At 34.7% G+C, this 21915-nt stretch overlaps 1 protein-coding gene across 2 annotated transcripts in view; it reads right to left on the minus strand.

Annotated features, from left to right (window-relative positions):
• Positions 1-21915, minus strand: part of ARHGEF12 (Rho guanine nucleotide exchange factor 12) — a 144594-nt gene that overhangs the window by 69558 nt on the left and 53121 nt on the right. The window contains exons 2-4 of one of the 2 annotated variants that reach the window (XM_081241051.1): positions 11715-11738; positions 10096-10181; positions 8431-8487 (exon numbers count right to left, since the gene is read on the minus strand). In XM_081241051.1, the coding sequence (XP_081097177.1) occupies positions 8431-8487; positions 10096-10181; positions 11715-11738 (167 nt within the window). The remainder of the gene's footprint in view (positions 1-8430; positions 8488-10095; positions 10182-11714; positions 11739-21915) is intronic. The other variant, XM_081241052.1, reaches the window with a different exon arrangement.

Below are 21915 nucleotides of genomic sequence, written 5' to 3' on the forward strand. Positions count from 1 at the left end.
TTGTTTGTTTTTTTTTGTTGTTGAGGTATATGAGCTGTTTGTATATTTTGGAAATTAAGCCCTTGTCGGTCACATCATTTTCAAATATTTCCTCCCATTCCGTAGGTTGCCTTTTCATTTTGTTTATGGTTTCCTTTGCTGTGCAAAAGCTTATAAGTGTGAACAGGTCCTACTTATTTTTGTTTTTGTTCTCTTTCATTTCTCATTTGCATCCTTTTTTCTTCTTGGTGAATCTGGCTAAAGGTTTATCGATTTTGTTTGTCTTTTCAAAAAACACCTTTTGGTTTCATTAATCTTTTCTATTGTTTTATCTCTAATTAATTTATTTCCTCTCTAATCTTTACTATTGCCTTCCTTCTACTGACTGTGGGCTTTGTGTGTTCTCTTTCTAAATCTTTTAGGTGGTGGTTAGGTTGTCATTTGAGATTTTTCTTGTTTCTTGAGAAAGGCCTGTATCACTAAAAACTTCCCTCTTAGAACTGCTTTTGCTGCACCCCATAGAGTTTGGAAAGTTGTGTTTTCATTTTCATTTGTCTCGAGGTATTTCCCAATTTCCTTTTTGATTTCATCATTCACCCATTGGTTTTTCAGTAGCATACTGTTTAGTCTCTACATGTTTGTTCTTTTCCTGTAGTTGATTTCTAGTTTCATACTGTTGTGGTTGGAAATTATGCTTGATATAATTCCTATGCTCTTAAATTTGTTGAGGCTTGTCCTGTAACCTGGTATGTGATCTATCCTGGAGAACGTTCCATGTGCACTTCAAAAGAATGTGTATTCTGCATTTTGGTGGGGAATGTGGTGTCCTGTAGGTATCAATTAAGTCAAAGTGATCTACTGTGTCATTTGAGACCTCTGCTGCCTTACTGATTTTCTGTCTGGATGATCTGTCCATTGAGGACAGTGGGGTGTTAATGCCTCCTACTATTATTGTATTACTGTCAGTTTCTCCCTTTACATCTGTTAGTATTTGCTTTGTATATTTAGGTGTTCCTATACTGGGTGTGTATACCTTAACGAGTGTAATACCCTCTTCTTGTATCGATCCCTTCTTCATTGTATAATCCCTTGTATTGATTCCTTTATCCCTTCTCTGTCTTTCATTATAGCTTTTGTCTTAAAGTCTACTTTGTCTGATTTGAGTATTGCTACCCCCACTTTCTTGTTGTTTCTGTTTGCATGAAATATCTTTTTCCATCCTCTCACTTTAGGTCTGTGTGCATCTTTCACCCCGAAGTGAGTCTCTTGTAGGCAGCATATTGAAGGCTCTTGTTTTCTAATCCAGTCAGCCACCTTATGTCTTTTGATCGGAGCATTTAGTCCACTGATATTTAAAGTAATTACTGATAGGTATATACTTATTGCCATTTTATTCCTTGTTTTGCAGTTGTTTTTGTAGTTGTTTGTTCATTTCCTCTTCTTTTTGTTTCTGCCCTTGTGGTTTGATGATTTTCTTTTGTAGTATGCTTGAATTCCTTTCTTCCTTTCTTTTACAGTACCCTCTACTGTAGGGTTTTGATTTGTATTTACCACTGGGTTCATATATATTGACCCATAATTATATCTACTCGCTTTAAACTGATAATCATTTAAGTTCAAACATTCTAAAAGATCTATATTTTTTACTCCTCTCCCACACATTTTATGTTTTTGAGGTCATATTTTACATCTTCATGCTTATCTCTTTACTGTTTATTGTATTTATAGTTGCTTTTACAATTTTTTAAAAGTGATCTTCAATCCTTACTGTATATTTACCATTCCCATCGGGATTTTCCCTTTCCTGTAGATTCTTACTTCTTTTCCATTGAGAGAAGACCTTTCAACATTTCTTTTACGGTAGGCTTAGTATTGCTTTATTCTTTTAGTTTTTGCTTCTCTGAGAAATTATTTACCTCTCCTTCTATTCTAAATGATAATCTTGCTGGGTAGAGTACCCTAGGTTGCAGGTTTTTCCCTTTCAGGACTTTGAATATACCACGCCACTCCCTTCTGGCCTGCAAAGTTTCTGCAGAGAAATCAACTGATAGCCTTATGGGGATTCCCTTGTGTATACCTCTTTGTTTTTCTATTGCTGCCTTTAGACTTCTCTCTTTACCTTTAACTACTACACTGTGCCATTTTAATTATGATATGTCTTGGTGGGGGTCTGTTTGGGTTCTTCTTGTTTGAGACCCTCTGTACTTTATGTATCTGGGTATGTGTTTCCTTCTTTAGGTTTGAGAATTTTTCAGTCATAATTTCTTCAAGTACATGTTTGATCCCCTTGTCTCTCTCTCTCTTCTTTCTGAAACCTTTTAATATAAACATTGGCATGTTTTATATTATCCCGAAGTTCTCATATGTTGCTTTCATTTTTTTTTTTTTTTTTTGGCTTTCTGTTTGCTGTTTTATTGGGTGATCTGCATTATTATATCTTCTGGATCACTTATGCATTCTTCTGTGTCATTCAGTCTGCTATTCATTGCTTCTAGAGTGCTTTTTATCTCAGAAGTTGAATTATCTATTTTTTATTGGGTCTTCTTTATGGATTCTAGTTCCATGTTAAAATGATCTGTGCTTAGATCAGTTCTCTTTCTTAATTCATTTAGCATTTTTATTATAAACTTCTTGAATTAATTATCTGGTAGACTGGTTATCTCTGTTTCATTATTTATTTTTTCAGGGATTTTCTCTTGCTCTTTTGAGAGTAGTTCCTCTTCCTTATCATTTTACTTAATGTTCTCTGTCTCTATGAATTTAGGTGAAACAGTTATCCATTGTGGTCTTGAGGGATATTTTTATTTCAGAGCACCCCACTGTAGACTGTATATGCCACTGCCTCTGGTGTGAGGGCTGAACTTGATGTAGATGCCAGCCACATTTTTCCTCAGGGTATGCTAGCCACTATCACCTTGATAGGGGGTGTGGCTGGTGCTGGGGGAACTAGAGGCTGCACAGGGTCTAAGGTTAGATTTCCTCTCTACTCAGTGGCAGTCACCGCCTTGTCAGGGGTGGAGTCTGCTCTCAAGTTGCTGGAGCAGAATCTCTGATGGTCAGGCTCCAACGGGCTCTGTTCCTTTTAAGTGTGTGTTTTGTTGGCAAGCCAGTACCTGCAAACTCCTCATAAGTGGAGTCTAGGCTTCTCCAGCCTTTCTATTTGTCCCACTGGTTCTCCAAGCAGCCAAGGAGGCCTGTCTCCTCTACACAGGATCCTAGAACTGGGATGCCCAGTCTGTGGATCCCCAGGGTGAGTGTCCACCCATGCTATCTCCCTTTTCCTCTTAGTTCCCTTCTAAGGGCAGAGATCTCAGCCTGACGTTTTGCTTCCCGTCCTACCCAATTATGTGGGAATCTTTCTTGCAGCCTTGGTTGTACAGGAGTTTTTCTGCCAGATTCCAGTTAGTTTTCAGTGAGAATTTTTCCTCGTGTGGATGTACTTTTCATGTTTTTAGGAGTAGATGAGTTCCATATCCTCTTACTCCACCCTCTTGATCCCCCTTTCCAATGCAGCGTTTGAAACCCATATAAAAAAGACTGTTTTTTACTCCAAAGTGAATTACCAAGGATTGTATTTTGAAAGTGAAAAAAATTAAGTCTTTGTAATGCTTTGCTGTGGGGAGGGGAAGAAGTCTTTAAGGTATTCTGAAAAAGGTGAAAAAGTACTCTCAAGTTTCACTGTAATACATTCCTTGAACAATGCAACAACTATATTGCCCAACAGAAAACTAATGAAAATGCAAGGCAACATGCTAAACCTTTCATACTGCATTTACTTTAGGAAAAGCACATTAGTCTTTCTTCACCTTTAATTTTATTGCATGACCAAACTTCTCTAAGTCTCACCTCTTAAAAATTAGCTTCAGGGAAGGGTGTGGAGAAAGTCCATGTGCAACTCCATAAAAACAGCTCATTTTTAAACTGCTGCCAGACATCATGTTTTATGAGTTAGACCTCAGATAATCCTTTGATTAAGAAGTTTCTTGATTCTAAACGCATAATGCTGCCAGCAAGAGGAGGCTTAAGTTCCAAGCATGCTGATTTCATTCTTTTAGACTATAACCCACAATAAGTCTCTTTTCAAAGTTACATTTTCTTCTACCTTAAAATTTTTCAAAGGAAAGAAAAATCCAATTATGATGAATCAACATTGTATTCCATCAATTCTCTTTACTAAAATACTTTATCCCAATCTCAACAACCACTCATTCAAAACTCACTTAATTGAGTGACTCCAGTGTGTCAGGCATTATGGGAGATGCAAAGATGAATATAAATACAAATAACTTGATACAAAGCAGGATGTCAAAGTTCAGACAACAAAAGTAACTGGGTAAACCTAGGAAAGCCCTATGAAAGAGGCAGTATTTGAACCTAGGCCTTGAAGGATGGGGAGGATTCTAATAGCGAGTTATAGGAGATAATCCATTCAAAACAATGGGAATGGCATGAGCAAAGAAAGAGGACCAAGCCACATTTGGGAAAGGAAAATTTGGAGGACAGTCTGGTACCTTTGGGTGAACAGTACTAGATTAGTGGAGAATGATGAATTGGAAACAAATTATGGCATATCTTAATAACTATTTGTACTTTCCCAAAAAGTGAATGACCAAATCCTTACTTTAGTAACACTCATCTGACTGAATACAGTAGAATGGAGAAAAGGAAGTGAATCAATGTGAAATAAACATGAAAGAAGGTTATGAGTCTATTAAAATAGTCTAATGACATGATGACAAACTGAACAAAGCAGTGGAGATTAAACCAAACAGCAGGGGGTGAAAAATAATGTGATGGCAGAACCAATTAAACCTGACAAGTAGTTGACAATAGAGGACAAGAGAAGGGGAGAAGTCAAAGATAAATTTAAGAAAATAAGACTGAGTAAATGGGAAAATGACCATGCCATTAAAAGAATCAGGGAAATCAAGGGGAAGATTGATTTCCAGCCATAGTTAACAATGATAAATTCCAGATTGCTCATTTGGATTTGAAGGATAGTTAGAGTGCAAGTATTCAGCAAACAGTTATAAATACGAGATTGGAAACAGGGAGAAAGATCAGGGACAGAAACTTGAGTCATGCCTATATTTATAAGAAGGAAAAAGAAATCAAGTACAGAAAAGACAAAACCATTATAAAGAGGAAAGAAACAGGTTGATTTAATATTATATACACCAAAGAAAGGGCATCAACGTTGCCTAATGGCGCAAGGGGAAGGTGAGAACTGAGAAAAAGTTCATAAATTTTCAAGTTGGATATTTTGATTCACCTTCCAGATAGTATGTGTTCAGAAGTCAGATTTTAAGAGGTTAGGAAGTGAGTGATTTATGAGGACACAGAAGGTTCACGTAGAATGCTCTTTGCAAGGTTGAAGAAAGAACAGAGAATAATAACTTGGTGAGAGTAAAAATCAAACCAAGAAGTTTTCATTTTACAGATATGAGAAGCTAGAATTTAAAAAATATATGAATTAAAGGAAAATACACTCTGAAGTATCCAAACCTGGATATTTCAAGTACTAACAATTCGCTTCTGTTATGGACTAAATGTTTGTGTCAACCCCACAAAATTCATATGTTTAAACCCTAACCCTCAACATGATAGTACTTGGGGATGAGGCCTTTGGGGAGGAACTGGGGTTAAATAAGGTCATAAGAGTGAGGCCCTCATGCTGGGATTAGTATCCTTATAAGATACCAAACAGCTTGTTCTCTCTTTCCCTCTCTACACGTGCTTGCACCAAGGAAAAGACCATGTGAGCACAAAGCAAGAAGGTGGCCGTCTTTAAACCCAGAGAAGAGCTCTCACCAGAACCTGACCAATGCTGGCAGCCTGACTGCATATTTCTAGTCTCCAAAACTGTGAGAAAATAAAGTTCTGTTGTTTAAGCCAAGTCTCTGGTATTTTGTTATAGAAGCCCCTCTGGTATTTTGTTACAGAAGTCTTTTTGAAACAGACTAAGACAGTTTCAAAAAGACATGGTTTATTTTCTTGTACATAATATCATCAGCTGTAATCTCTTCATGACACCAAGACAGAAGTTAGGAAGAAGATGTAGACTAACTCAAAATTCCCCTGCTAAATCTCTCATATTCCTCAACCCCCCACAAAATTTCTCCATTACAGTATTAGTAAGGAAAATAGAAAATTAAGTATCATTAAAACTGCAGATCAGAAAATATATCTGTACATGGTCAACAGACTCCAAAAGGTTCAGAGGGGAAAATAAGGGGAAAAGGAACAAATATTGACCTACTGCGCTGGGCAGAAACTTAACAAAGAAGTGAATACAAAACAAACATTTGATTTCCTCTTAAAATGAGCAAAGTAAATCTATCTCACAAAATGGCTCTAAAAATGGCTAGGGACGTTTAAATAAATAATTTGTAAGTGAATGACTAGTATTTGTGTGAAGTACCCAGCTAACAATTTTACCCCACGAGAAGACAATGTATAATCTTAAAAGTTAAAAGTGGGCTTAAGAGACCCTACACTAAAGCAATGTCACCAGTTGCTATGATTCTACTCAGTCATATTCCAGTATTTCCAAGCTTTTCATAACTCTCTAGAGATTCCTTTTCACCCACACTAACTGCACACAGTCTGAAGAAGTCTATTCACACAGGTGATAAAATATTTGTAATGTCAAAGAGATTTAATTTAGCATGCTAACTCTGTTCTGATCAACTCATCTCTCTCAAAAGTTCTTTTTGAGAACTCATGGCTCAGTTCCTTCCAAAAAAGGTATTTCAAGGGTTCTCAGGAAACAAACACAGAGAAGCCACACCTTACTTCCCCATTACCACTTAAAATGTTTCTATTACTACCAAGCCAATGGCATGTCTGAACTAGTGTTAATATTCCCATCTCTGGTAAGAAAAATCTTAGTATACTATTTCTAGTCATGGATTCCTAAATTGTTAGTCTCATCCAAAGCAAACAGCAAGCTTTTGCATACATACCACAGATCTAGGAAAATGGTGGGGGAGATGAAATTACAACATTGCAAAGGTTGCTGGAAAAGAATGGTGCTATAAAGATAGTGTTCACATTCCTAAGAAGAGAATAAACCATAGGAAGTTCTTTATATAGAACAGAAAGACAGAGTCTCAAGAACTTATGAGGAGCCAAATACTTTGGAAGGAAGAAAAAGCATGAACTTGACATGCTATAGGGCATGGTACACATTTCCTGTTGAACTACTGTACAAGGTTTAACTACACAGAAAAAGTACTGGTCACATAAACCCAAGCAAAGAACTACATGTATGTATCTATACAGAAGCATTAACTGATTTATAACCAAACACAGGCCTCATAATACTAAATAGTATCTGACATTATGTGTTCAAGTGTCAGGAGATATAAATTATGAAGTGTCTTAAAAGAGAAAGGGGGCATTTTCATGTATTTTTTCCGTTCACGTGCATATCAAGCTAGGAAACAGCTACACCCAGGGAAACTTCCACTTGACAGACTTTTGGCTCTATTGGAGAAGATCTCGTTTTCCTTTGAGGCCAAATTTGGAATCTTCTTTTTTTAAAAAAAAGACTTACTGGTCTTTCAGAGATTATTTTAAAAGTCTAGGTTCCAGGCAGTGCTTCTCTTATCCCATTTTCTCAAAACACTAATTAGATGCCAAATCAAGAAAAGAGGACAGGTAAAACTATGCAGAAGAAAAGGAAAAGGAAAAATATGTCTGAAATTCACAAACATGGTTTATATTATCTTTGGAAGACAGGACACAGCCTGGAAATATTAGTGTTTTAATCATCTGTTGCAAAACTTGACCACTCAGGTTTAAGCTGCTCTTTGTGAAGATTATTTTTTAAAGGTGTCATTTTGAAATTTTCCCATTCAGAATAAGCTTTAGGGAAACTTATGAAAGGCAGAGACATTCTTCATGCTACGAAAATAAAATACTTAGGCTATTTTTGCTGTCGTAGATAAATTACACAAGAACAGCATTTCCAGATGATGAGGCAATTAAAAATAAAGAAACAATTAAAAATAAAACTAAAATTCCCAAGAACTGCTAACACATCAAACTATACCAGTACTTAGAGAAAAAGACTGGTAGCACTGATGAAATTCTACATGATCCAAACTCTGCCAACGGGACATGGGAAGAAAATGCCAAGAATTCAAAGCTCATCCATGTTATCTGGAGAAACTTGACCCAAACGTATGAGAGATAATCACTTTCCTAACATAAACAAGACGAAAGAGAAGATGCGTAATGTGCCTATTCTTACTCTACGATGTTAGTTTCTAGCAACCTTAAGCTTCCACGTCACAGCCACATTAAAACCCCAGGCTCCCTTTCCCTGCAGTAGATCATGCCATGCAGAGCAGACACAAGAGACTGCAGTTAAAAAAAAAAAAAAAGAAAGAAACAGCATGAAGCAAGCTCCGAAGGTGCAAGGCTGAATTGGCTACATTAGCTTACCATATATCTCGGATCTACTCTCCTCTGAACTAGACTTTGTCTTCTTGGAGGAGCTATCTGCACAGGAGCGGGAGAAAAGGAGAGAGAGACAGAAAATATGGAGACCAATGTAAGGGGAAAAATTCATGGGGGAAAAAAGAATGAATCATGATCAAGTTAAATCGTGCAAACACAAAGTATGAACATCACAGGGGATAGCCCTTAGAATAGTCACGAACAGCACAGGTAATGACATATTTTAGATTTATCAAAGAAAAGACAGTGCAATAAAAATATGTTCAAACAAAACAATACATGAAAAGTCTACAAAATATATCATCTGACAATTGTAGAGATGACAAAAGCACTAAAAGCTGTAATAATCTCATTAGGAAGCACTGAATACCAACCACTTTGCTAATCTGTCTTTGGAGATAGGCACATCACAGATGACCAATACAGAGTTAAGTCCATCTAACAAGACTATAATGCTTCGATGAGCATAGGGCAGAAACACGTGACCCTAATCATCAAGACAGTAACTAATCATATAAATGAAAGCCTTTGAGCCCTATGACATCAAAATTAGGTGTCAGAAATAAAGAATTTTTCTTAATGGAGATGCAAGAAGTTACATATTACATACTTCCACCACCAAAGCCTCCTAAATTGATGACTGGGATTTCATTTTTCACCTACCACCCAAGATGCAGGTAACTTAGTAGCTATTCACCTCCCATTCTTCCCTTCCTAGATAATATTTATATTTTTCAAAATAAACTAGCAGTCTATGCTAAAAGTATAAACAATCTTAATTAGACACAAAAAATACTCCATTAAAAATTAAAAATTTTACTTCTAAGTGAAAATACTTTAAAATAGATATATTTATGTATCTGAGACCTTAGCATTTACTTACTTCATCTTTTGTCATAGGAACATACAAGTAATAAAAAAGTATATGAACAAAGAATAAGTTTCAAATGACAAAAGCAAAATTATCAAGCAATTTTTATAAATTAAATACTGAGTGGGTTTACAAGGGGAAAGCAAAGGCCTATATATTACAAGAGGGGTTCAACCTATGCATACAAAATTAAGAATATCAACAGTCAAAAGTCTACCAGCATGAAAACTCTAGGAAAGGTCAACACTACTGAGGTTGAAAGACAGCTGTCTGAGTTTAGAATACTCTTTGAAGAAAAAGGGATTTCTATTCATTTGCTTATTCTAAAATGAGATGATCATTAATTTTAAATTATTTTATCTAATACTCCAATTTACCATGATCACACCTGAATATTTAGATGACTACAGAATATGTAGTTGTTATCAAGCCTTGATTTTATAAACATACTACTGTTCATACCTAGGATTTACCCAAGTTCTTGGTCTGACCAAAATCTCCAATTATGATACAATAACCATTTCTATTATCATCATTATTTTAAAATATAGTAGAGTCTATAATGATGCTTCCATAGTGGAATCCATAGTGTTGAAAGTTAAAAATGCTTGTATTCCTCCTGAGTGCAAAGGTTTTATATTATGTAATTGAAGAGGAAGGAGAGTCTTAAACAGATCAAACAGCTACTGCTGGGTGTTTCAGGTGGTCATGCAGCTTAAAGTGTTATTACTGGAAACTTCACTACTCTCAGTATTCTCTGGCAGAACAAAGCGCTTTACCTGTGGGGTCAAAATCATGTGATGTACTGCGCTCAACTTTCTGCTTCTTATCTGTTGGTGACTCTCGGTTCAAAATACTTCCATGCCTAAATTAAATAAAAGCAATTAAATATTTTACTATAAGAAAATAATTGGAATAAAAACTTAATTTAAAGATCCCAAGTGTGTCTTACAAAGAGAAACCAAGAAAATCAGTTTACCTTACACAGTCTCATAAACCTCTCCAATTTATATTTTTCAAGAAGTTTTAAAATTCAGTCTATACTATGTTTAATACAGAGTCTATTTACCTGGTTATAAAAAGTGCTTAAAAATAATGAGTGGTATTTAGTAATAAAGTCTATTTTATTCTGAGAAATAACTGCTTAAAACCTTTTAGTGGTTTTCACAGGTTAATCACTATTATTTCCATTTAACAGATAAGAGAACAGTACCTAAAAGTAGTTAAACATATTCCCCAACCCTATGTACATAATGGCCAGGTTCAAAAACACTATGTAAATACAGTATGGATGAGAACAGTTTTAAAGAAGAAAAATCTTAGGCAAGGCTTTTTTTTTTTTTTTAATTGGGGTATAGTTGTTTTACAATGTTGTGTTAGTTTCTACTGTACAGTGAAGTGGAGTTCCCTGTGCTATACAGCAGGTTCTTATTAGTTATCTATTTTATACATATTAGTGTATACATGTCAATCCCTATCTCCCAGTTCATCCCACCACTCCCCACCCCCCCGACCCTGCTCTCTCCCTTTGGTGTCCATACATTTGTTCTCTAGGGCAAGGCTCTCTTAAAGCCTGCCTATAATTCTTGCCACAGAAGTCTTTCCAAGGCCCAGATGACATAAGAATTATTATTTTTCCTATGACCTACCAAATTATACTTGATCAGATAATGGCTGGGCAGCAAACAAGACCACTACTATAATACACACACTTCTAATTACTTGAAATGCCAAGATTAGCATTGGTATCCTGGACTATGCCATCACTAGAAATGATAAAAGTACTATAATAATTAGGAATGACATACTACCTACATTTTAAATAATACATACAACAATTAAGATGGAAGAGAAGAAAGATGCTGAAGAATGAGTACTGAGGAAGAGGCATTTAATCCCAGGAAATGAATAAATATGGAGATACAGATATAGGCACAGACATATTTGGACATTTTGGATTTTTTCCTTTACTGTCTTAGGGTAATTAAGACTGATCCAGTTTGTCAAAGTTCATTAACTAAAAAGGCAGTTACAGTTACCCAAGTGATAAAACACATCAAAAACTGGCAATCCATTTACACTCCCCAAGCTACTCACAACTGAAAACAGTCACAATAGATTTTAAAATTAAATCTCTTCATAGGGAGTGATCTTAAGTATCAATTTGAACAAACTTTTAAAATGCTTATATTAAAAACATTGGAAATGTTATCAAAATAATGCTGTCTTCCAGAACAAATATGCAACACCTGTTATATTTTAAATTTGTAAAACATTTTGAAACTTTAAACTACTTAAATCCACATTTTCTAAAACCACAAAAATGCACCATAATTTTGAAGGAACACTTCTAAGTAAAATTTAACCTAAACATATGAAGTGCAACTGAACAACTTACCTTATAGGTTTTTTGAGGGGAAACCTGAAACAAAGAAAAAACAAAAAGAATAGATGTAGTTATTTCACTTGCAAGATTTTTATTAAGCTTATTCATTCTACTAAACCAGAATAAGGGATTTAAATCTTATACTAAACTTTCCCAAAGTAAGATTCAACAAACAGGTGGAGTTGGATACCATTTTTTAATATCTTAACTACTTTGTTAAATCTTAAATTGCAGGTGCATTTACCATCAGCTGTCCGAGTATGGGTTCTCTTGTTAAAAATTCAAATAATAATAGCAATAGCTACATTTATTGAGAGCTTAGTAGATGCTAAGTAGAGCTTAGTAGATGCACTATTCTAAACTGTTCACTTGTGTTATTTTTTAATCCTAAAAAATAACTATGAAGATATTATTTCCATTTTACAGATTAAAAAAACTTAAGCAAAGAGAAATATTTTACCATTAAAATATTATATTTAGTTTTCCCAGCAAGAAAAGTTCCTTCTTCACCTTTCCCCATCCAAAATATCTGGATACTTATTACTGCTCTATTGGTTGGTCTGTGTCTAACCTTTGATCATGATTAAATCATTATTCTCAATTATTTATGTTTAGGTAATACAAGAAATCTACAAAAAATTACCACTGGGGTACTATCAGTTATTAAAAATATATTCCAAAAGTAGAAAACAAAGGTACTTTAAATTTTTTTTCAGTTCTGTAAGCTAAAAGAACTATAGCCTTTTCTCCTGGTCGTCTTTTTTAAAGGAAATATTACTGGAGGCTTCTTGATAAGAGTTTGATGCTATACATAAATGCTAACCTAAGTCTAAAAGAGTGTTCTCAAACATCCTCCCATTCCTCTTCTCATTTCTGTCCTTTCTAGAATTACCTCAACCTATAACATTTTTTTTTTTTAATAAATTTTATTTTTGGCCGCGTTGGGTCTTCATTGCGGCGCGCGGGCTTCTCATTGCAGTGGCCTCTCTTATGGCGGAGCACGGCGCGCAGGCTTAGTTGCTCCGCGGCACGTGGGATCTGCCTGGGCCAGGGCTCGAACCCGCGTCCCCTGCATTGGCAGGCGGATCCCCAACCACTGTGCCACCAGGGAAGCCCAACCTATAACATTTTATGTAAAGATTATTTAGGTGATAAGAACAGGGCTTATTAAGAATATCAGTAAATTTTTTTAAGGCTACTAGTAACGGTAGTAAGAAATAAACATAAAATGATACCTATTTTATTTGGCATGGAGGTAGTTTAGTTTAAAAAAAAAACCCTTAGTCTAAATATAACTTTAATTACAAATCCCTTTAACTCCTATATAAATAAAAATTGATTCAAAGAAGAAGACAGAGAATCTAAAAACTTCCCTAATAAGCGATAGCATATTAACTTACGACCAAGTTAGGGATAATAAGGAAAGGGGGTTCTAGGATAAAAGAGAGGACACTGCTCTAGAGAATATACTGATTACAGAAGATTACCAAACCTTCAGAAATAAGAGTTCCTAAGTAGTCCGTCCTTACTTGTTGGGGGAGGTGGGAGGGAATGGGATTTAAATTTAAAGATGAACATAAAAGTTGGCAGAAAAGAATTCCCAGCTGAATTTCTGCAAAGGATAATACCTGCAGTTAGCAACCTTAGCCACTTGGCCTGACAGCCATTATAAAAACTCCTACCCAAAAACAATGCTGCTTGCGTCAGAAACTGCATCACCCAGGGAGATTCTGGTAAAGAAACCTGGAAGTTCCCAGACTACTGACTGTAAACCAGTTTCCTGAGTTATTTTCTCTTACAAAGGAATGGAAAGGAAGGGAAAGAGGACAAAAATGGAATGAGAAGATAAAGAAGAAGGACCACCCTACAGTATAACTCGCTTATCATAATCGACTTAACTATATTCATAAAGTACAAAGAACTTTTCTCAAGAAAATCTTTATTTACATCACAATACTTTTTCTCTAGTCACCAAATTCCACTTTAAAGTATGTGGTAAAACAAACAAATATGTATGTACCTATGTATGTGCAGTTGCATGTATGCAAGTAACAAAGTCAAGGGCCCTCCTGGCTATTTCATTCTTCCCTCTGCTCCAGCTAAGAAAATCACCAAGAGAATCCCATGGTTTTGTAAAATCCCTACCATCTGCTGGATATTTAGATGAAGATATAATCAGATAGCTGGAAATAGAAAGCTAGAACCCCAAAGAAAAACTTGGGGCTAGAGTTGTAGATTTGAGTCACCAACCGACTATGGCCATTGAAATTTAAAACAGCAGGTAAAGAGAAAACAGCAAGAATCAAATCCTGGGGAAAAGAAACCTAGCTTCTGAACAACTAAGAAAGGATGTGAGAGCCAAAGAAGGAGATTAAGAAGATAAATCAGAATAGAGAAAGGGTTGTCCTAGGAACCAATAAAGAAGAGATAATACTATCAAATGCTACAGAAAGGTAGGTTTAAGGGCTAAGAAATGGCCATATTCTAAGCAACAGAGTAACCCAACACAAGGCTGATGAAACAATTCTGGTATACAAAATCCCATTTTCAAGTCCCTGTCCATTGTATAGTCCAATCATAAAATTGTGAAAATCTCCTTTGGTTAGATATTTAAGTAGAACAGCTGTATTTGAATGCTGACATGTTGGATATGCCTAATTAATCAAATGTGTCTGACTTTTGAAAGTATCATATTGATGACGTGGACATTTAGCCAACAATGAACATGTTTCGTGCATATTTATATATGTGTATATGTATTCTGCTAGTTATAAGACAAAGTCAAACTGCCAATATGAAGAACCATAATATGTAAAGAAAAGGGTTATCAGGAATTTGAGCCATTGGGATAAGGTGACTAGATGCCCCTATTTTTGATTACCTACAGTAAGCATATTTGTATACCAAAAATCCTAACCAAGGGCCTTAAATGTCACAATACTTTCACTCACTTGACTCAGGATGCCTTTTCCTTGTTAGTTCTGAGCTCTAGTATTAAATCACTAGGTAGCAATATATAGAGGCCTCCCCCCAATTTTTTATTTTCCCATTCCTCCCAATATGTTATTATAGAGGGAAATGTGATTTGGTAATTAAATAACCCTAACCTATAATTAATATATAGTGGAGTAAAACGTCCATTTTTTAGCCAGGTTTTTGTTTTTTGTTTTTGGGGTTTTAAAAATAAATTTATTTATTTATTTATTTTTATTTTTGGCTGTGTTGGGTCTTCTTTGCTGTGTGCAGGCTTTCTCTAGTTGCAGCAAGCGGGGACTACTCTTCGTTGCAGTGCACAGGCTTCTCACTGCGGTGGCTTCTCTTGTTGTGGAGCATAGGCTCTAGGCACGCAGGCTTCAGTAGTCGTGGCATGTGGGCTCAGTAGCTGTGGCTCGCAGGCTGTAGAGTGCAGGCTCAGTAGTTGTGGTGCATGGGCTTAGTTGCTCCGCGGCATGTGGGATCTTCCCGGACCAGGGCTCAAACCCATGTCCCTGCACTGGCAGGTGGATTCTTAACCACTGTGCCACCAGGGAAGTACCAGACAGGTTTAACTATTCTACAATATACACGCACATACACGATGTTATAATTGGTTTTAAGACTTTAAAACTTAAAACTTTTAAGATCGTTAAACAGAATTTCTTCTGGATCTAAATAATATTGCAAAGAACTGCCAAAGTTTTGTGTCATCACATATTTGCTTATAATAAATAGCCTACTAGAAATCGTATTTTCCTTTTATTGATTTTGGTGAGAAAAGAGCTAGCCTTTTGATACTACTCCAGTGAGAAGTGTTCTGAAAGAAGAAATAGGGATATCACAATCAACCTTAATTCCTACTCTCTGCCTCCTCCAAGATATTAGATTTTTCTCCCTTGGGTTTAGTTATGATGAGGAATTTGGGAGTCAGATGGTTCTTAATAATGGATAACTGAAATGAAGGGGAGGAAGTTAAGGAAATCTTACCTACATTGGATAGTGGTCAAGCTTTTATTAACAATGTTAGCTACTAAATTTAGAATTCTCAAAAATTCCACTGTAAGATACATCCTGATTTTAGTGATATTAAAATGCAGGGGAAAAAAAAAATCACTCCAGTGAGGAGAGTTACTAGACAAAGCACTCTGCAAAACAGATAACAATTAAGATAATTCTAAGGCTCAACCCCTCATAAAATGATAATAAACAATAGTGAAAAAAACAGACTATTCCAGTATTGTTATAGTCAATGAAAATTACAAGTGATCTCAGGGCCCTAGGTTCAGGGACTCCTCAGAAAAAATATAACTAGGTTCATATTCTAGTTTCACAATGAGAAGGTACTTGAACTTGGGTAAGTTGCTTAACCTATCTGTAAAACAGTGACAATACTAGACCTACCTCACAAGTTTGTTTTGAGGATTAAATCAGAAAATGAGAAGCACTAAATGAGAAGCACTGCCTAGCACATAGTAACCACTTAATTATTATTACCTACTAGGGAGAACAAAAATAAAATCTGAACTTTAGCTGCATGACTTCAAATTCAATAGAAAATAAAAATAAAGACTAACAATTTTCCAATTGGTTTTTAGCTCAGTAAAATCCACAGAAATGCATAATTCAAAGCCAGTGATGAAACTATAAACTTAACTTGCCAAGTCATGTTATATAAAATTAATGGCAATACTCAAGTTAACAAACTTCCCAGATGCTACAGGGTAAGAAAAAATATCAGGTTACGACCAAAACTTTTAATTTTCCTGGCAAGTAAGGTCAGTGATTTTTTTTTAAACATAGTGAAATTATGTTGACTATACCTGCCACTTAGCAAAAAAGTCCATTATTTCCTCATCTCCTTTAAAATATCAAGAATGATTAAGGCATTCTGTGTCCCAGATGTAAATCGAGTTTTTCATTTATATATTTCTATAAAATAATTTAAATAACCTGAAGCATAGCACTTAATTTTGAAATTACTCTAATATGAATATGAACCAGCTAGCTCAAGTATTATATCATTTTTCACAAAATAACAAACATAACAGCTAAAAGAACATTTGTCTACAATACACAGCACCCATAAGTATAGGGATTCATACCATAGTACTGAGTTCAGCTGAACTGTTAATTCAATCTTTAGATTTCTGGACAGCAAGATTCATAGAACCAAAAGTAGTAAATGACCATTACCACTTCGCTCCCCCCCACCAAAAAAACACCACCAGTCATAAATTCTTTTGCCACCTATAATTTATAACTGGTCTAGCTTAGAGTCACTAAAAGAACTAAAAATTTTGGAACTAGCCAAAAAAAGAGTCTGAACATTATCTACCATTGTACTTTTTTTATTAGCATATAGATCCAAAGCATGAAAAGTTTAGCAGAGCTGGCAATAAAACATTAATTAGTTATATCAGACAGGCTCTAAAGCAGAAGCTACAGCTGACAGGATGACTCATGGAGAATTCTTCATGGTGTTATTAGTTTTAAACTTGTGGACCTTGCAATACAAACCACAGAATGACAAGGAACAAGGAGCTCAGTTCTGTGTAAAATCCAAAAATGATTCACTAGAATGTAATGTAAGATCTCAAATTAACTTTTAAAACATAGCTTAGTATACTGCCACTTTTACTGAAGAACTTAAACACAAGACAGACCCTAAGTAAATGTCTCTTCTTTCTTGGACATACATTGACAAATCAAATAGTAAATTCTAAATTATTTTAATTCCCTCTGCCAGAGCTATTATAAACTGCTTATTGGTTGTTTCTGAACTGGAAAAAGTAATTCACAATAAAAATAACAGCTTATTAAACTTCCATCTTTATATTGACAATCTGGAACATTATCACTTTTGTGAGTATTTCCTGTAAGGTTTCTAAATAAATTTCCTTTGAGATCATGAGTATCACCATTAACTTAGTGTCTTTTTAGACTTCAAATTATTCACTCCAAAAAAAAAAAGAGTAAAAAAAAAAACTTGAAAAAGTCTGAGACCCTCAAACTACTTAAGTATCCTCATCTCATTAAATACCATTCAAACCATCAAATCCATTATTAAACAAATATCAGCAAGAAACTGGACTCTACGGAATAATCTCATGACTTATAAATCAGGGACAATGTATGATTTTCTTTAGATAAGGATTTAAATCTTAATCTTGTTTCACAATTCCCTATTTCAGGATATGTTTGTGAAAATAAAAATGAGAGAGAATAAAAGGCCTCAATCTGGGATAGGCATGTTTCCCAACAAGATTTTACATAACATATGTTAATATTAAATGTTCAAATTTTGTAAACTGAAGTGACAATGTGCAAAATTTGTTAGGACAAGCTGCTTTCTGCAAATCTGCAGAAAGATACAATTGTGCTTCTGAAGAAGTAGAAAGTCTTAGTTATTAGCTTTTTACCTTTTGCATTGAGGTGCCACTGAGACAAGCTTCAGCATTAATCAGAGCTTGACAATTTCATAAAATATAAAATTATAATATAAAATGTCAAATAATATTTTATTTTCTATTATATAAAAAAGTTCTACTCAAAATTTAAATTATTATGTATCAGTTAAAAAATAGAATTCTGTAGCAAGGAATACCAATTAAACAAGAAAACAAATTATAATGGATTTATCTTAAGTGCACCTAAACATTTCTTATCAAGTGTCAACATAATTACAGGAATAGGACTCTTTTATTTCTAAAATCTTGGGAGAAGGAAAAATAACCAAAACTGCACTAACTCCCAAATCACAAAAGATTATTCTTGATCTCTGCTTACCTTCAGGTGTTGGTACTTGGTGTGCACTCATTCCTTGAATACAGGAAGGCTTAATCACTGCCATAGCTATACTTAACCCAAGTTAAATGACAAGGATTGCCCCCAAAATCACAAGAAGATATAGGGAATGAGAAAAGTATAAACTTAGTTCCCACATACTCTAAAAATGTTCACAATTTCCTTGAACTAAACCAACATATGTCTATTCCTTTTGAGGAGATAAAAACCTCATACACTTTCCAGGAAGAACTCTAAGGGAATAAGGATTGAGCATATTCTATGTTTTCTACATATGATTTGTATAAATTTTATAAGAAATGCTTTATGGGTAAGTATTTTGATTACATATCCTTATATTTAAGTCATATTCCTTAGCTGGTGAAATATTTCTGTAAATAATGAAAATTTAGAGGCTATATGGATATAAAATATAGGTAAAGAAAAGACTACTAAAAAAACTGATCACAGCCAATATCATTACAATTAAATTTTCTATATAACACACTTTCTACATCCATAAAATTGTTTTATTTTCTTCTGAGGAAATTATTTTTCATTGAAAATACTTTTACTGTCTATGTATACAATGAATGATCTGATGAAAATTTTTGTTTTAAACTAGAGACATTTCTCTTCATAAACACTTTGGTTCTGCCATCAAATATTAACAATTCCTCAATTCCTCTTAACTGTCCACTTCGTTTACCATAAAACCACACTTTCTGCTGCCAAACCTGAATACCCCAAACTTTCAAACTACTGCAAAGAAAAAAAAAAACCTCTGATTTTGTGGAGTAAAGGTGAGAAAATTAGTGATATGCATGCCATCTCACCCTTTCTTCTACAGAAGTTTTTCTTGATCTAAAACCAAGGAACTAGAGTTGAGGTATACTCTTATCAGTAACAATGGCTCATCAGAGCACTTAATCTGGAAAGGTGGAGAGAAAGGGTGTTTTAATTATTTTGACATTCTTCTTACATCATCCCAGAATTGAGAATCATTGCTTTACAAAGTTCAGTTCATTCTGAATTCACTGACATTCAGTTCCATTTTCTCCCTTAGATGATAAAAAAGTGACTTATCCTAACATACTTAACACATAAGACTACTGATATTAATAATTTCTAAATAAATCTATGCTACTAATATGATTTTTATAACATTTTCAAGATAATTCCTCTCTCTCAAGGGATTGAGGAATGAGACTGTTATCTTTCCCAAAATGTAAAGTTTCCTATTAAGCAATGGTTCTCTACTTTTTAATATGAAAGAATATCTTTTATTCCCAAAGAAATACATGAACACAATTTAAAAATTAAAAAGACAAAACAGAAACCAAAAATCAGCTATAATCTCAACACCTAGCATTTTAATGAATATTTCCCCCATCTTTTCTCAAGATATAGATTACTGTATTTGTATATAGTATAAACACAGTGTATAAAAGTTCTTTTTATAAAACTTAAAGCATACTGGACATATTGTTTTGGTAATTTTTTTAACTTAACATCAACATAATTTTACATCATTACATTTTTCACTACAGCACTGGTTTTACACTGTGCTGCATAAAACCCTAGAGGTTCAAAAGAGGTCCCTCAGAGGACAAAATTGCGTAGATGAAGACTCTAGGTTCCCCATACTTCAGAGCTGCTTAGCTTTTATTTATTTTATATATTGAACTTACAAATGAGATAAAGATTTAAAAAACAGGGCTCTAGATAATTCTTGATACCTGCAAAGTGCTTTGTGATATAGCTAACTTAATTAATTTAACCAATTCCCATTTGTAAATATTTAGGTACATCCACTTTTTAGTATAATAAACAATGTTGTAACAAAATATCATTGTAATTCAAGTTATGCACTCCCTCTTGATTTCTTCCTTAAGATAAATTTATCTACAGTAAGGAATCCACATGGGAGTTTGGCTAGAAGTAAAGAGGAGTTTCTGTGTGTACCAGGTAAACAGAAAAGAGAAGACACAGCAGTCCCCCAGCTCAATCCCATGAACTCATTTCTATCCCTTAAGGAAACACACAGAAGCAAGAAGCTGAAGGAGCTGTTTTAGGAACAGACTTTGTAAGACAAAAGGCCAAGGTAACATTACTTTGGTGTCCCAGTGTCAAAGTTTGGCACAAAATAGGTGAAATAGACTATTGCTGTTAAAAGTAAAAACAGACAAAGCAGAGATGCACATAATAGCAGTTAGAGGTCTATTATCCACAAATTGAATAAATGCCAAAAAGCTACAACAAACTCATAATATTTTCAAATGAACTTGTATTTATTAATTACAACACCATCATTGCATTTGAAAGAAAAGTAAGCAAAGATATGGAAGATGCTTTACTTACACAGTATGGGAATTGCACTTAGTATATAGAGAAATTCTCAGTTCCCCTGCATTAAACATAAAAGCAATCCCTAAACTGAGAACCACTACACTTGTTATGCATTGAATTGTGTCCTCCAAAAGGATAATGTTGAAGTTCTAACCTCTGGTACTTGTGAACGTGATCTCATTTGGAAATAGTCTTTTACACACACTTTTGGTGTCATATCTAAGAAACCTTTGCCTCACACAAAGTCACAAAGACTTTTCTCCTACATTTTCTTCTAAAAGCTTAATGATTTTCAATTTTACTTTCAGGTCTATGACATATTTTGCAATAATTTTTGTATAGGGCATGAGTATGGTTAGAAATTTCTTTCTTTGAATATGGATATCCCATTGTTCCAGCATCATTTGTTGAAAAGACCATCCTTTCTCTACTGAATTGCCTTTACACTTTCGTTGAAAATCAGTTGTACGTATATATGTGGGCCTGTTTCTGGAATACCACAGAGGTGAAATGTCTTATCACATATCAAAGGATGTACAATATCAACGTGACATCACTAGCAATGTTAACCTTGGTCATTTGGTTAAGTTAGCATTTGCCAGACTTCTCCCTGTAAAGTTCCTTTTTTCCCCTTTCCATACTCTGCTCTTCAGAAGTAAGTCACTAAATCTAGTCCATACTAGGGGTTGGGAAGATTAAGCTCCATCTCCTGGAGGAGGCAGAATTTACATATGCTACTTGGAATTCTTCCCATAAGGAAAATGTGTCTTCTCCTCTTATTTATGCAATAATTTCTATCAGCATGAACTCATGTATACTTATTTTATACTTTGAGTTCCAATCCAATACTACATTATTTTCTTGCTCAAATGATTTCAGCTTCAGCCATTGAGAGTTCTTTCACCTGTATCCCTTTGACATGCCCCCACTGTTTTATTTTTTGAGCACTTCCTGTTTCTGGCACTACAAAGTGCTTTAGGCTCATCTTATATCTTCCCTACTCCAGCCCTAGAATCAACCATTTCTCTAAGGAGTCATTTTATTGGACAATGGTATTTAGAAACCAAGATCTGGGTGCTGAGTGTACTTGCTGCTACTGGGGTGT

The sequence above is a fragment of the Mesoplodon bidens genome, assembly GCF_964165515.1.
Source record: "Mesoplodon bidens genome assembly, chromosome: 7".
Classification (NCBI taxonomy): Eukaryota; Metazoa; Chordata; class Mammalia; order Artiodactyla; family Ziphiidae; genus Mesoplodon; species Mesoplodon bidens.